The sequence below is a fragment of the Spermophilus citellus genome (assembly GCF_964194105.1).
Source record: "Spermophilus citellus genome assembly, chromosome: 14".
Taxonomy (NCBI): domain Eukaryota; kingdom Metazoa; phylum Chordata; class Mammalia; order Rodentia; family Sciuridae; genus Spermophilus; species Spermophilus citellus.
Window position 1 is genome coordinate 78,926,102 of NC_138194.1, and position 17,619 is coordinate 78,943,720.

The 17,619-nt window shown below is 32.4% G+C and overlaps 1 protein-coding gene across 3 annotated transcripts in view; it reads right to left on the minus strand.

The window, feature by feature from the left end:
* Positions 1 to 17,619, minus strand: part of CSMD3 (CUB and Sushi multiple domains 3) — a gene marked incomplete at both ends in the record, with an annotated part of 1,157,568 nt that overhangs the window by 22,521 nt on the left and 1,117,428 nt on the right. For all 3 annotated transcript variants that reach the window (XM_081266797.1, XM_081266796.1, XM_081266795.1), the window contains 5 exons: positions 1,159 to 1,232; positions 2,157 to 2,330; positions 5,348 to 5,521; positions 7,039 to 7,218; positions 14,172 to 14,348. In XM_081266797.1, the coding sequence (XP_081122923.1) occupies positions 1,159 to 1,232; positions 2,157 to 2,330; positions 5,348 to 5,521; positions 7,039 to 7,218; positions 14,172 to 14,348 (779 nt within the window). The remainder of the gene's footprint in view (positions 1 to 1,158; positions 1,233 to 2,156; positions 2,331 to 5,347; positions 5,522 to 7,038; positions 7,219 to 14,171; positions 14,349 to 17,619) is intronic.

Genomic DNA, 17,619 nt, shown 5'->3' on the forward strand with positions numbered 1-17,619 from the left:
GCTAGTTGTCCATTTTTCAGGGTTTAGATCAATTGATAAAAACCTTTTATGGAGATATGGCTTTCTAAAAACACTGATATAACACAGACTAAGACATGTTTTTGCCCTTTTGTATTATCTGGACCAGACTGAGGCAAACCAGAAGAATTGGAAATACTATACAATCAATGCTCACACTGTGCCTGAACTGTAGATAAATGAAAACTATTTTTAGCAACAAAATATGGCACTTTAGATGAGCCCTTCCTTTAGAAATGGATGTTCTTCAGGTTCACACTGAATTTCACTCAAAATAGCACAATTTAGAAAACTCTGCAACACAAAGCAATTGGGTAATGTATAAATTGGCTATTTCCTTTTGGAATCTGTATGCACTTTGGCTCCCTTTAGACCTGTGTAACAGAAAACTTGCTGAATCTCTACATAAAATCTAAATTGGAAAAAGAAAAAACAAGTAAGTTATCATCCGCACATTACTGGGCATGCTAGAGTATTCTAATACAACAATCCGACTTTGTGTTGTATAGTAATAGGGTATGATTAAAATATTTTCCAGAAATTTTTCACATCAATGTCAATGTCTAAAAAATATTTTAGTCTTATATGCAATAATTGTTTTATTAAATAACCATATCTATACATTTACTATTGTCCCAGAAGTCTCTCCTTTAACCTCTTTCCTTTTTTTTTTTAACCTTTCCTCACTGTCTCTCCACAGAATTTACTCATTTACAACCTTCACTTATTCTTACTAATTATCCCTTCCATACTGTCTTGCTTATGGATTTTCTAATACTTGCTGCTATCTTTACTTTGTTTTCATTCTATCCTCATATTCACTCAGCCTTTTTTTTTATTTTTTATTTTTTTTAATTTTGTGGCCCTGGGGTCTAATCCAGTTCCTCACACATGCTAAGTAAGTGCTCTTCTACTGAGCCATATCCTTAGCACTCAGCATACTTTTTTGAAGCAGCTTTCCTTCTTCCTGATTTCCTTAACTCCCACTCTCTTGTTGCAGGTTGCCTTTTTCACATATTCATGAATGTAGATAAGCATGACACTTTCTGTTTGTGTCATCAAGATTATAAGCACCTGAAGCAATGAAGCCTTTCTACCTAGTTTTATTCTTAAATGGAAATATCTTTTTGAAGTACCCACTTGAAATCCAAACGTATTGTTCTGAGATCCATGCCGTGGCACTCCTGGGTTTTCACATGAGGTACGAGTGGGTTCTAAAGTGAAGATTAAAAACATAATATTCCTTTAAAACTTATAATAGATACATTTCTCTCATACAAAACAATTTTAAGTCATCTGGGGTTTAATGAATGTATCCTGAATAATAAAAAGAATATAAATCTAATAGCACTTCTCCATGGACATAATCCTGCTAATCTTAAAGCAAGAAATTCAGGTAGACTGCATTTGGCATTTATTATGTAATATTTGAACTTTGAACCCTTCTAATATTAAAAGCACTTGACACTCAACTAACCCTGGAGATACAAAGTTAAGGAAAATAAAGGTTATGAAAGAAGTACATGTGCATAAAACATTTCCTCAAGGACCTTGCTAAGTTATGATTTCAGATAGAGAAATATTTTTTTCTGAAGGAGTAAGTTATTTAAAGAAGCAGGATTTAGTAATTTGCACTTTACTGACATCTCTAGGATTCAGTTATAAGAATGGTAGAGCAGGTAGTCTCTCAGTTGCTTTGCATGACAGGTTATTTGATTAGTATAACAAATGTGCCATTAAATGTTAGGATTACAAAAATGTATTTACAATCATTTTGAAATCCATATCTTTTGGATATTTTTGGAGCAAGTTTCATTTCGTATTAATATGCATAATTAGCTATAAATATCTAAATAATTCATAGTATTTATTAATGCCATTATTCTGAAAATTTTTTATTTTCATTTTACTGATATACAACAAAATTATTTCAAGTCTTTCTCTGGAAGTTTAAAGTGCTAAAAATAATAACATGTTCTACCAATATTCATTTTTAGAATCTTCTAATTGCTTCTATATTTTGTTTTTCATATTTTTTCATATTTAACTAAATGTAGATTTTAAAGAAAACCATAAATTAGAACCATTTTCTATTAGTACCAAAATTACTAAGCATAGACGCCTTTAATGAATGTTACCTATACAGTGCGGTGATGAGCCACTCCACGTGCCATCGGCTTGACATATCCTGGTGCTTGATCCCACTAATATAAAAGGAGAATTGCAGCTGAACGAAACCTCTGACTGGTATATAAAGCTTTTTCCTTCTCGTTTTCCTTGGGAAGGTATACCAGGGTCACCACAAAACTTGGCTAGAAGTTAAAATAACGATATTTACAGCAAAAATTTAGACTCAGGAGAATAAACAGTTTATAAAAATGATGACAACTCACAGAAATACTGCACGAGGGGGGCATATTGTCATAATATCCTAATTAAGGGGATAGATCTACATAAATACATTGTGAATGAAAAACTCAGTATAATATTTAAATAATTGCATTCAGATATTTTTCTAGCATACAGCCTTCATAAATACTTTGTATCCTTGTTTTACATTGATGAGAATCAAATCACATATCTGTACTTATATGCTGGAAAGTTGGAGAATACTGAAAAGGTATGACTCTAGGTAGCTTTGTCACACCATAATGTTCCAGCTTGCTGTTTACAACTATCCTTTTTTTTTTTTTTTCAAATTGGGGATTGAACCCAGGAGCTCTTTACTACTGAAATATATTCCACATCCCTTTCTACTTTTTTTATTTTGATACAGGGTCTCACTAAGATGCTTAGAGCCTCACTAAATTGCCCAGGTTGGCCTTGAACTTGCGAACTTTCCATTGTCCTGCAGTTGCTGGGATTTAGGACATGAGCCACTACTTTCAGCTTACAACCACGCTTTCACACATATCTACAAAAGATATGATTATTTGTTGTACTCTGAACACTTGAATCCCATATCCAAATATCCTATTCCCTTCCTCTTCAAAGTAAAGCTGAATATTTTTGAGAGAAATGAAGGCCATCAAAGTCCACATTTATATGGAATTAAGAAATATCAGTGGTCTACAACAACTACTCTAATAATGTAGTGTTTATTAGTCTAAACAAATAGACTACATGATTTCATTTACAATCTATTTATTACCTGCTAAAGACAAGTACTGTTTTCAGTGGGTTTAGGCATTTGGACATATCAGTAAACAAAGAGTAAATAATCCTTTCCCTTATAGGGCTTAAAGTGAAACTAACAATAAACACATAAATAAGAAAGAAAGGTAGTATGTGGGAAGGCAATAAGCTCTATAAGAAAAAAAATAGTTCAAGAGAAACCTGTCATGTCGGTATGTGTGTGCATAGTGGGTGGCAAGAAGTAGAGATAAATGTCCCATAAACTGGCAAAAAGGTATCTCACTAGAAAAGATAGGAAGGAAACAGTGTTCAGCCATGCTGATTCTCCAAGGGAGCATTGCATAGGGAAGAAACTAATGCCAAAGCTCTGTGCTAGGGCATATCCAACAAGCTGGACAAAGAATAAGAAAGCCAATATGATTGGACCAGCATGAGCCTGCAGAAGTGTAGTAGCATATAAGATCAAATCATTTAAGATCTAGTATATAACCCAGGCAAATATACCTACATCAAATGCTTTCAATTCCTTTATTGTGGTCACACTTCACAATGTATGCTTTGTTATTTTATCCATTTTGAAATATACTCAATTTTTAAATGTGCAGATTCGCACCTAAAAACTTATTTCTCTGTGAAGCAAAGAAAACAACCATATATTTTTCAGAGTAAGTGTTGCCTTAGGATTATTGTAGGCTGGGCAGTGTGAAAGAGTCTCTAACTGGACAGGCTACCTGACAGGAAAACAAGAAAAAATTAGGGATCCCAGGTCAACTGGTGTACATGCCTACCCTCACCATAGAATACCTTATTTTGGGGCTCACTATTCAAAGAACCTTCTCTGAAGTATTCTAAGATAAACCTACTTAACCTTTATTTTCCTTAACTTTGTATCTTTCAAATCTCTTTTCTAACAACTTTTTTAAAATTAAAAAGAAAAGTAATTGGGCTGGGGCTGGGGCTCAGTGGCAGAGTACCTGCCTAGCATGTGTGAGGCACTAGTTTCGATCTTTAGCACCACATACAAAAATAAATAAAATAAAGACACGCTGTCCATCTACAACTACAAGAAAAATTTTAAAAATAAAAATTTAAAAAAATGAAAGTAATCATTGAATATATATGAAAACAAAACAAATTTTTCCAGAGTAAAGTAATACAGGTAAAATAATACAAACATTGGTTTATCGTGCTTTCTTTTAATTTTCACCATCTTTCAGGATATTATAAACTTTGCTGCATCCAAGCACTCTGGCAGCATAATCTCAATCCTGAAGGTTAGGAACCTTGTTTTATTAAATTTCATACATCTAGCATATTTTGAATTTGTTGCATGCTTTCTCAGTGAATTTCATCAATGAGCATTTCAGCTTGGGCAATCATTTCTATCATTAAGTTATTTAATGGACTGCTTCTGAAGTGTTTCTCTTGCATATTTCTATTGAATCATTAATCTCAGTATCTTATTTTTTGTGCAATAAGAAAGAGAGGAGGGATAGACAGCCATAAAACTCAATTCTCCCCACTGTGTTATTCCATCAGTTTTCTACCTGGGGATTTTCATTTAAGTAAACCAAAGACTACTGATGTTGGGTTAACATCTAAGTAGGGTCTAACTGTCTACAACCCATGCTACAATAATTTATGTGTAACATAAATGTGATTTTTGTTTTGCTTTACATTCTTACAAATTAATCCTGAAATAATGCTTTTGGGGTATACAGTAATCTCTCTAAAAATAATGATCTGTAATTTCTATGCTTACCCTGTTAATTTTAGATGTACAAAAACAATTATCATCATGAGAACTTAATGTGAATGAACATGTAAAAGTGGCATAGGTTTATTGTGAAAATAGATTTGTGGATAGAAATTAAAAAGTAATCAAATGAGATAAATTGGATATAAATAAGAATCATTTTGCAGAAATAATCTAAGAGGGTCTGTGGGGAAATTTTGAAAAACATATTTTGAAAAGTTTATCAAAACAGTTAAGCCTAAGATATGAGGACTGACCAGAAAGAATACAATAAACATAAAAAGAGTATATAAAGAGTAGCTATGCTGGAAAATACTGACTTTTTAAATTTGAGTTTCAACTAAGCATTGGAGGGAGCTTAACAACCTCCTATCTGTTCTGGTAAATTTGAAAATTTGTCACTTTAACACATCATCATAATATGGAAATTATACTTACGTAAGCACTGAGGTACTTCTCCACTCCAGGTACCATTCCCTACACAGGTCAAAACAGCAGGAAAGGAAAGTTCATATCCTGGAGAACAGATGTAGCTAATACTGAAGCCCCAGTCGAAATTTGTTCCTTCCAGCCTTCCATTAGAGATCTGCGGTGGAGCTGGGCAGGTAACAGCTGCAATTACATTAAAAGTGATTAAGACACAGCTGTTGAAATATCCTGAGTGTAAAAACAATAAATAAATATCATTAGAGGAAGCATATGTGCTAATTTAACCTTTTGGAGGACAATGCTATGTGACATGTTTTATTCTCCTAGTAGTATTCCTGAAACATCCCTGAAATTAATCCCTCCAAGATGCTACTTTTTCTTGGCAAGATAATGGCTACTGGTTGTCATAGATTCTTTTACAAAATAGCAAGCTTCCTGCCAGTTAAGGAAAGGCTGTATACTACTACAACTGATAAATTATTGGTTTTATATAAAATTATTTTTCAAGACTTTTAAGCTAAAGAGCTTGGTGGTTTGGCTACATATGTTATCAGCACTGTAACTAAGGAATTTAGAAATAGTTATGTAGCAATTGGGAAAGTAAAGATTACATGTCTATTACAATAGTTGAATTGATTCCCATGACCACTTAGGTTCCTATGCTAAAACCTATTATAGAATTTATAAATGCATTGCTAAATTTTTAAAAAATTTATTTGGTTTAAATTGTTTTAAGTTGTCCTCAAACAAAAGCAGGTTGATTAAGGTAGCAGAAAAGAAAGGGACAGGAGAGGTACCAATTTCAAGGCCTAAAAATGATAGTATTATGATGACTAGCAACATAAATAAATAATTTTTAAAGTTTATTAACAATGCAATTGCCAGTGTGGATTAATGAATGTATAACTTATAAACTTGTCTGTTCATATATTTTTAATATACTAACTGTATATTTATAGTGATACAATTCAGAAAGTGTATAATCCAGAAAAACGTCAAGCACATCAAAACTATTATTTTTATTGCAAACTATTAATTAATAGACATGTACAAACATGCATGAATTATAAAATTCAACCATTATAAAACAATACAATTTGACACTGCATTCACAAATAATCATAAAAATTGGTGGAACTATTAGGAAAACATTTCCAGTGGATGAAATAAACAGCATATAGTAGCAAATCTAAATCCATACAGACAGAAAATAAATAATTAAATTTTGCATTCTTTGAAGAAACAAGTGCTCCCTTTTCTTAGAAGAATTACAGTTCTATAACTCAGATGTTCTTAAGTTAGAGAAAGTTTTTTCCCTCATCTTTAAATGACTTGACCCAAAGTGGCTTATTGGTTTACCAAATTAGTTATAATTCATTAAAGTTACATTCTTTGCAAAATATTCACCAATAAATATAAATAATAATGGTTATTATATATCAAAGTACATTCTATTTGTGTTCTTTTTGTTGCATTAATTATCCCCACTTACAATAAGATATAATGCTTTTTTTTTCAAAATATCATTGTTAAATCCTGTATATTACAATAGGCTTTTAAAGAAAAATGTATACACCATTTCTTAGTACCATGAAAAAGAATGAAACTGAAAATTAAAAAAAAAAACTGAATGTACTTTTTAAATTAAGGAAATATGTGGTGGTTACCACTTGAAAATGTTGATAAAATAATCATCATACCTCTACAAGTTGGCATTATTCCACTCCATGTGCCATTAGTAGTACAAGTCCTGACTCTGGAACCATTTAATTCCATCGTATAGCCTGGCTGGCACATGTAAGAAACATTTTGTCCAACCACATAATCATCACCATATCTCAATCCATTGGCTGGTATGCCTGGGTCTCCACAACTGATGACTATCAGTGTTGGATTAGAAGAACAGATGGTTAATGTGCATGTATTTAATGAAGAGAAGCAGTAAGCATATGGTACACTTAATACATAAGCAGGGGAAATTAGTTATCATTTTCATTTTTAACCATAAAACATAAGCATATTTAAACCACATACTGGCAGTTCTTGATTATGATCAGGTATGCTTATTAAAAATTCTATACACATGGTTCAGAAACTATCACTTAGAACCTTAAAAGTCTAGGTAAATATTCTATTACATTGTAGGGAATTCCAGTTCAGTAACCCTTTTCAACCTGCATTATATGACCTCAGAAAAACCATCTTATGGAATCAGATTTCTAACATAGTATCTGAAATTTTTACTCCTACATGTGTCTTGCTGTACTAAGAGCATGTTTTCCCCACAGCATCACTCAATTGGATATAGCAATAGATTTTAATCAAAACAATGATAAGTCCAAAAGAAATATTTTTGAATGAATATAAAATGTGAAATGATTACACATAGGGTAGTATGCCTGATTTGTACACTCAGTGGGCTCAAATTTTTAAAAAGAAAACATTACTCGTTTGGGGGAAATCAATTTCCCATTTCTTTTTTTTTCTTTTTTTTTATTGGTTGTTCAAAACATTACAAAGCTCTTGACATATCATATTTCATACATTAGATTCAAGTGGGTTATGAACTCCCATTTTTACCCCAAATACAGATTGCAGAATCACATCGGTTACACATCCACATTTTTACATAATGCCCTATTAGTAACTGTTGTATTCTGCTACCTTTCCTATCCTCTACTATCCTCCTTCCCCTCCCCTCCCATCTTCTCTCTCTACCCCATCTACTGTAATTCATTTCAATTTCCCATTTCTAACAAATAATTATCAACCCAAGCAGAAGGCAACCCTCAAAATATTGCAACCTCTACCCTAGAATGTACTTGCTACCTGAACTTGGATGGGTTTGAGGTCTTCCAATCCAAATTCTTCACCAATATTCCATAGTATTATCAACCTAATACAGGGACATTTCTGCCCTCAAGCACACCATGCATATACCATCTAACCCTCCACATTTGCAATTAACCCCCACTGGAAGGTAGGACAACAGAGAAGTGTGAACCTCTCTCTACAAATGACACAATCAATCAGCAGTGTTAAAAGCATTGATGGTCCCACAGCAAGAATGAGAATAGTGAGGCCAAGCAGGGTCAGGGCTACCAGGCTGTGAGGAGGCAAAGCCTACAACCTAACTAAGGAATACTGGGAGGCAGAGTGCTCATTCCAAGTTCTCAGCACATGTTCCATTGTCCCAGTGGAATTCAGTTATAAAACACAAATTCAAAGATAAAACTATTAAGAATTTAGGATGGCCATGAAAGAGCATTAGTTTCTAAACACAGGATCCTTCTAAGCATGGGATGATTATCAACTGCACTGATTTTTATACCCAAGTGTCACTGCATGTATAATATAATGATTTATTTATGACACTACCTAAAAACTTTCAAAAGATTTGAGAAACCTTAGAAAATACAAATAACACAAAATTCTATTTTAAAATGAAATATATCAAATATTATGAATAAGTTACAAAAGTGCTAACTTTTTTGAGGCAAAAATTTTGAGTAAGATTTGGTCAACAAATTGGGTAAAAGTTTTCAGGCAACTAAGAAAAAGCAAAATACAAGTTATGCTTTTTATTTTCTGAAGATTAAAAACAATGCAATAGACTTGCCTTTTAATCTACCAAGCCTTTTTATTCTTAAAGGGTAAATAATTTTCCCAGGTAAACTTAGATTATTATTTCTCTCTCTCTTTCTCCATCCCCTCCCCTCCCCTCCTCCTCCTCCTCCTCCTCCTCCTCCTCCTCCTCCTCCTCCTTCTCCTCTTCTTCTTCTTCTTCTTCTTCTTCTTCTTCTTCTTCTTCTTCTTCTTCTTCTTCTTCTTCTTCTTCTCTCTCTCTCTCTCTCTCTCTCTCTCTCTCTCTCTCTCTCTCTCTCTGCCATTCTCTCTCTTTTTATCTCTCCACATTTATCTTAAATTAACATTTCTCAATATTTTGGAGGTCCAAGTCAGACTGAGACAGCGTAGTTAATTAATGATTGGGTCAGGAAGATAGAGGTTTATTCAAAAGGAAATAAAATGCTAATACCTCCAGAGCACTTCCCTCTCTTCAAACTTGTTGCCAAGGTTACCTGCCTCCAGGGAATTGTTTCTCTCAGCAAGGAGTTGTTCATGAATACTCCCTAGGCAGCTCCTTTCCTGCCTTTTCTGCCAGATATAAAAAACAAAACAAACAAACAAACAAAAAAAACAGGGAGAGGTACACCCTGAACAGTTCTCTTATCACCCTTTTGGTCACCAGGTAGGCAAGATAAGAAGAGGATGGGAAACAAGAAGAAATTAAACCTAAAACCTATAAATGAGACAGGATACCCCCACTCCCTCAGGGCACCAGCTCTGGACACCCTCCTCTCTAGAGGAATCTCTCTCTCTTGTCTTGACATTTCCCAGGTGTTCAATCTTCAACACCAGGGGAACTGGACATGATTCTGATTTTCAAGACCAGTTTCACAAGGTTAAGGACTAAGAACAGGTTAAGGCATGGAAAACCATAATATGGGACTTTAACTAAATTGTATTTATTACTTTTTTATTAAGACTCATCAACAACTAAAAAAAAAATTAAAAGATTTATGAATAGCAATATTTTTTCATATTATTCTTACCTGTTGAGCCCAGGAAGTTTTACAATTATGAGTAACAGCATTTAAATTAAAGAATAATATTAAGAATACTCAATCTTATAATTTTTGGAGCCCACAAGACAGTTTATTGAAATAAAACTCATTGAGTCTTTCTATCTTACTTCTATTTAGAGTTTTGTATATAGAAAGATTTTTATTCCTATGATTATGGATGAGTAAAAATATTTTTAATGATACAACTGAAATAGATAGAAAATTAAATAATCATATTCTTTACTAAAAATGATATTTCTTTCTTGCAGTTTCAAAATTTATAACCATGTGAAAATGATTATATACCTTCACTTTTTATTTTTTTATTAAAAAATTATTTTTTGGGCTGGGGATGTGGCTCAAGTGGTAGCGCACTTGCCTGGCATGCGCGGGGCACTGGGTTCGATCCTCAGCATCACATAAAAATAAAAACAATAAAAGGATGTTGTGTTCACTGAAAACAAATATTTAAAAAAAATTCTCTCTCTCTCTCTCTCTTAAAAAAAATTTATTTTAAGTCATCTTATATTTTTGACCATTATTACTAATTAAGAAGAGCAAATTAACAACATCTATAAATGGTTATTTTCTAGACAGTGCTTTTAGAGATTGAATTTGAATCTTGGCAAGAAGAAACAGCCAACCCATTTGTAGGGCACATGAGCTGAGATGCATCCACCAGAAAGGACAGAGGGTTTATTTTATACATTCACTAAGAAAGAGTTGTGCATATTGTTTCAGCATAATGAATGAAATGTCAGACAATAAAAGCTTCAGAAGGATTTGTTTGGTGACTTCCTAATGAATCAAAGGCCAATCAAAGAGACAGTTTCCAATAGCAACAGTTTTTGTAAACAGCACCTGCTCTGCAAGTCAGTTCTTTCACTACCAGCTTGTTTTCAGCAACCAAAAAAGGCTTTTGGTTTTTTTCAGGAAAAACCTTAGATTAGTAGCTCTTTAGGGTTTCACCCCAAAATTTAGAGACTTCAGTTCTGTGGTTCATTTAAAGAATATCTTCGAAAATCATCATAATCCCCAAATATACAACACACACACACACATACACACACACCAACAAATTCCATGAAGGCAGCTGTTTTGTCTTCTATGTTGTGTAATCAGAACCTAATCTAGTACATGACTCATGATTAGAGATTAAATACTTATTTAAAGAATAAATATGAAAATAGTATACGAAGAAATGATAAATTGTCAGCTCAAATTGTAATATGTGTAATATGTGTGTGTGTGTGTGTGTGTGTGTGTGTGTATACACACACACACACACAAATTGTTTTAATGGTTTGAATTTGTTTTTGTTTTTTGGTACTGGGGATTAAACCCAGGTGTGCTTTACCAAACAGTTACATCCCGGCCCTTTTTATTTTGAGATATGGTCTCTCAAATTTAGTAGGGCTTTGCTGTTTTTCTAAGGCTGGACTCAAACTTGAGATCCTCCTGCTTCAGCCTTCAGAGTCACTGGAATTACAGGTGTGCACCTCTGCACCCCATTGAATATGTTTTGTGGGAGGTTTCTCATTACTCTATTTTGTAATTGATATCTATTTGTGATAAATATAAATCAATAAACTCTAAACTAAAAATAAAACAATTGTAATTCCAAATGATTTTTATCACTTCAAAACTATTCTTCCTTTTAAATTCTTATGTGAACAATATAAATGTGCATTTTAAAATAAAGTAACATAATTTTTTCCAGAGTTTTCTTAAACAATTCATTTTTAACTTAATATCTAATGGACATTTTTGTATCTTAACAGGTAGATCCATGTAATGTATTTTTAATTGTATAATATCTCATGTAGATACACATGCAATCTAAAATATGTAAACAAACTCCCATGGACTGATGTTTGAATGATTCCATATTTTCCTTTTATAAACAATGCAACAATGTACATGCTTGCTGGCCCATGCTTTACACATGTGCACTGTCAGGCTTCTGCCTTCAAGACCAGAAGAATTCTATTGTAGGAACATGAAGTTCTAGAAAGATGAAACACACAATAGTTCTGAATTTGTATAATCTCCCAAATCAGAAGTTTATTTTCTTTTTACATTCCTAAAAGGTTGGATTTTTCAAACTTAACTTTGGCACTATTTTTAACATTTGGAGCCAACTGATTCTTGGGGTTTTGGTGCATTGTAGGGTTTTCAGCAGTATCCCTGATACCTACCTACTAGATTCCAATAGCAACCCACAACCTTGCACTGTGTCTTTGGAAATATATCCAGACATTGCCAAATGTCCTGAGAAGCAAAATGGGCCCTGGTTGAGAGCTGCTGAAGAGCCAAAGATTCCTGTTTAGCTTCACTGCACTCAGTTTCATGATTGATATCTCTAGAGCACCCCCTGTGTAAGAGTAGTCCCATCCTCAGACCTATTGTGTGTAAGAAAAATTCTTTGAGAATTCTCAGATTCGTGACAGTAAGAGGCATTTCCATGCTGGTCTGAAACAAAAGGCTGAAATTCCTATATCAATAAACTTGATTAAATATACTTTCCTGGTTCAAATGAATAAGACCTGCCAGATGCAAAATGTTGAGCATTGGACATTTTGGAAGCAAAAATCCTAGTTGGAAAGGAAAGAAAGAAAGAGAAAGAAAGAAAGAAAGAGAAAGGGAAGGAGGGAGAGAGGGAGAGAGGGAGGGGGGGGGGGAGAGAGAGAGAGAGAGAGAGAGAGAGAGAGAGAGAGAGAGAGAGAGAGAAGAAAGAAAGAAAGAAAGAAAGGAAGGAAGGAAGGAAGGAAGGAAGGAAGGAAGGAAGGAAGGAAGGAAGGAAGGAAGGAAGGAAGGGTAGATTAGCTACCCTTGTGGGAAAAAAAGAAAAAAGAAAGAAAGAAAGAAGGAAGGAAGGAAGGAAGGAAGGAAGGAAGGAAAAAGAAAGAAAGAAAGAAAGAAAGAAAGAAAGAAAGAAAGAAAGAAAGAAAGAAAGAAAGAAAGAAAGAAAGATCATCCAAGCAAACCAATGAGCATATATCATTTTAGTCATGAAATTTAACCCTTACTCCACTTGACAAGCCCCGTCCTAGCACAGGCTGTGACTTCTTCCTAAAATGTTGTGTACATTGTACACTGTGGGCTCTAAGCACCAGACATGGTCCTACCTGGTAAACATGGAAAGGTAAGAAAACCTGTATGACTAACATCCTGTTTTTTGTGCTGACAAGGAAAAAATAAAGGTGGGGGGATGAATTAATATGTATTTGTAGTAAGTTTGAGATCTTGTCTCTCAATCTGATCATCACAGAAAATAACTTCAGCAAATTTTAAAATCAGGGTACTGTTTTGAGCTACCTGATTTATGATATATATCCTTTTCTTCCAGCTTGGCTTAGTTCTGGGAATGTTATTCAACTTTTATAATTTCTCTGCTAACTTGTGCATTATTCTCGAATGGGTGATTTTGTTTTAATAATAGAATCTTTTATCTACCTAGAGAAAACCAGTTATTTTGAGAAAGCCTCTCACTCATTATTGAAAGTGGGTTTAACAAGAATCTCACAACATATTAGTAATTGTTGTATTCTGCAGTTACTAATATGGCATTATGTAAAAACGTGGATGTGTAACCCATGTGATTCTGCAATCTGTATTTGGGGTAAAAATGGGAGTTCATAACCCACTTGAATCAAATGCATGAAATATGATATGTCAAGAGCTTTGTAATGTTTTGAACAACCAATAAAAAAAAAAAAAGAATCTCACAACAGTTACAGGATGAATGCTGGGAAAAGGCAGGAAGTTTTGCTTGTGAGGCAAACTTTTAGAGAAAGATTCATTAAAAGGGCAATTTCTCAACTCAGCCAGCATCCAAGATAGATGAATAATGTAGGTAGAATTTTCTTTCTTTCTTTCTTTTTTAAACCAACATCTCTACTACGAGGCATGGGGAATTGAGTACACTTTTATTATTAAATTATATATTTACAAAATATTTCCAAAATTCAAGTGGACAGGAAATATCATAGCTAACATATCTACACATGTGACTGGAATGGGGCTTTTAAAAAATCAGTGTGTGTGTGTGTGTGTGTGTGTGTGTGTGTGTGTGTGTGTATGTATGTGTGTATTTTGCTGCTGGACAATCAAACAAATGGCTTTGTAAAGTATAAAACACACATATGTATAAACTCACAAATATTTTCAAATAAATAATTATTTTTATATATCAATAAAAAACATACTTGTACAGTTAGGCAAAACTCCAGACCATGTTCCATTGGCTGTGCACTGTCTAACTGAAGGTCCAGAAAGGATATATCCCTCCATGCAGGAATAAATGACCGAACTGGAAAATGTTGTGCCATCAATTCTAAAGACTTTCCCATTGGCTGTTGTTCCTGGGTTGCCACACTGTATAGCTGTAAAGAAAAGTGATAAAGAATTACAAAAACTAATGCAATTAGAAATCCTTTCCAAAAGAGCTAATGCCTAAATAATCCTTTAAAATTATTCAAAGACGCAGAATAATTTAAATTTAAATTAAATTCTCCAAAATAAGCAGAAAACTATCTTTTTAGGTAGTCAAAATTCAAGATGAAATTTTGTTGATTTTATTAGCTTAATTACTTGGATGCAAATCATAATAACACATGTTTTTTCAACTTCTGTTAGAAGCTTCAGTAAATATTTTAAAATTAAAGCAATTACTTGCAGAGTATTGTCTTCAGGTATCACAAAATCTTTCAGAGAAGGATTTTAAGAGTCTGCCTAAAAAGCTTTTCATGTAAAATTGAGAGATATGTAAAAATAAGATACAATATTAATTATATTTATACTTAGAAGGCAAATAAAAATACAATTTAAAATATAACTGATTTGCTTTAAAAAATTATAATCTTTATTTACGTGCCAAGAAGTATAAAAATATAAACTGAGAAAAACATAAAGTAACTGAATTATATTTATATTAAGTTTTCAATATATCCTAAACAGTAACATCAAATGTAAATGCCTATCAGTGATTAACTATTTTATAATATGTTTAAATATCTGCCATCAAAACCAAGTGAATTTTAAAAGTTTCTTAAAAGCAATACTATAGCAAATGTAATACTAAATTTTGTTGTAATATCAGAAGGCATTTTAATACTTTAAGAATTTAAGGCTATCTTTAGCATATAAAGCAGGATTATAATTTCAGAAAGTGTCTTATATATCCCTTGCTTCATCTCAAATATTCATTTTTCCTGTCAATGACAGTGGTGCTTGGTATATGTGTATGTATGCACAGATAAGGACCTTCATGTTTTACATACAAATACAAAAATTCAAACTCTAGATGTCATTTTCAGAAAAATCTATGATATAGCAGACATTTTAACTTATCAAGCATAATCATGCTTTTCCAAGATGAAACTCTGGTCATATATATTTGTCATGTATAATTAACCTTGACACAAAGCAAGAAGTATTTGTTTAATTGTCATTCTTTTTTGAAAATGTCATGTGGTTTACTCTTTGAAATAGGGAGCCAGGCCAAGTCACATTTCTGCACAGGAAAACCAAGAACTCTTTAGTCATGGTAGTATCAGGTCATAGTTAAATCATACTTTCATTTCTACTTTCCCATCTTTAATTTCCCCACACGTAATATACAAATTTCTCTTATCCAAAATGTTTTTTAATAAACATAAACAAAACTAAGTAAGATGAAAAAGATAAGTGCAAATATTTATTATCAGGAAAGACTGGAAGCTTGTTGGAAACAAAGAAGAGAAGCAGCAAGTACTTTGCCTCTGTTAGATTGACATCTGGGAAAAGAGTACTTTTTTGTTTTCTGTGAGTAATGCTGTAATTATATTCAGCACTAGCTGACAAAACCATCCTTCCTTTTAAGAGTCATTTCCTAGTAGTCAATTGACATTAAAAAAAGTGACAGTTGATATTTATTGACCACTTACAATAAATGTGTCAACCCCAACTCTTCCAGTATTATTTAATTCTCACAACAATGATATGAGTTAGTATTAATATCAACACCATTCCTTACTAGAGAACTGAGGCCCAGAGAGGCTAAGTAACTTGTCCAATGTCATACAGCTATTAATGGAAGATCATTTATCCAGTATAGATTCTTACCAATGATTCTGTTAATATATATAAAACCACGGGATCATATTCAAGCTAATGACAAGCATAAACATGTTTGCCAATTGGATATTTGTTGCATCAGATGCTTTATATAAAGTATATTTTAAATGTTTAATTTTCTTTTGTTGCTAGAGACCATTTTTTGTTTTTAAGGAACTAAATAATTAAAAAATAATAATACATAGCCATTTCTAATACATCCAAAATAAATGAAAATATAAGGAATAAAATGAGACCCTTACAGAAAGAATCCTGATCAAATGCTTTATATATGCATAAATGTGTATATATGTTAATATAAATATGTATTGATTTTAATATTTATTTCAACTTTGGGTTAGGCACAGTACACAATAGTGAAGTACCACCATTTTAAATGTATAATCATACCATGCATGGTATTCTATAACTGCATACCTTATTTTTCTTTCTTAACACTATAATTAGGGCATCTTCTATCACAAAGTTTAGTAACAGTGTGATTTTCCATGTGTGTATATTCATACTTTACCCAATCTCCTATTGATAAACATTAAATTTCATTTAATTCTCTCTTGCTTTTCTATCAGTTTGGCTATACAATAATCTAGCATATCCATAACTCTACGTTGATCTTGTTTCTAAGATAAACATCTAATAGTAGAATCACTGGCTCATTTAAAAATTTTTACAAAATACTTTAAAATTGTTTAAAGTATATTGCTGTAGAGTCATCAAAAATACTATAATATGCCACTTGTAACAGTATAATATTTTTCTATTTTCACACATCTTACAAAATACCATTTGTTACCATTTTTAAAAAATGGTCATTTTGGCATGCTGTTTTCTTTAGGTTAACACTTCTCTACTCATGAATTAAGTCATTTTAATGCCATTTAATATTTTTATTTTTATATGAACTTTACCATTCATATGCTCTTATATTTTATTATAAATTACAGTAACATAATACTACAAAATATTTGAAATAAAGAATAAGAATAGTACTAGTTTCATAACTCTGTTATATGATTATTTTGTGTAATTCTCTTCATAATTTCCCTCATGAACAATATTTTCCATTATTCTAACAAAATATATAATTCTAATCTTATTATTTATTAACATTTATATGACATACAATTTCTCATATTGCCTCAGAGACTGTATTTTAATATTTTTTGATTATGCACTATTAAAATATGTACATATACAATAATTTACATAATATATTCCTAGATTATAATTATGAATAATTAGAAATAATAAATTGCTATTTCATGATTTTATACTTTCTTTACTAATATTAATTTTTTAGGGAGAATTCCTCAGAAGTGGAATGATAAATCAAACTATAGATTATTCTATTACTATTTATGTATTTAAAAAAAATGTTCTCAAAATGTAATAATAAAATCATCCTGGGGGGATAGCAGAGGATAGGAAAGGAAGCAGAATACAACAGACACTAGTATGGCAATATTTAAATCAGTGGATGTGTAACCCATGTGATTCTGCAATCTGTATATGGGGTAAAAATGGGAGTTCATAACCCAC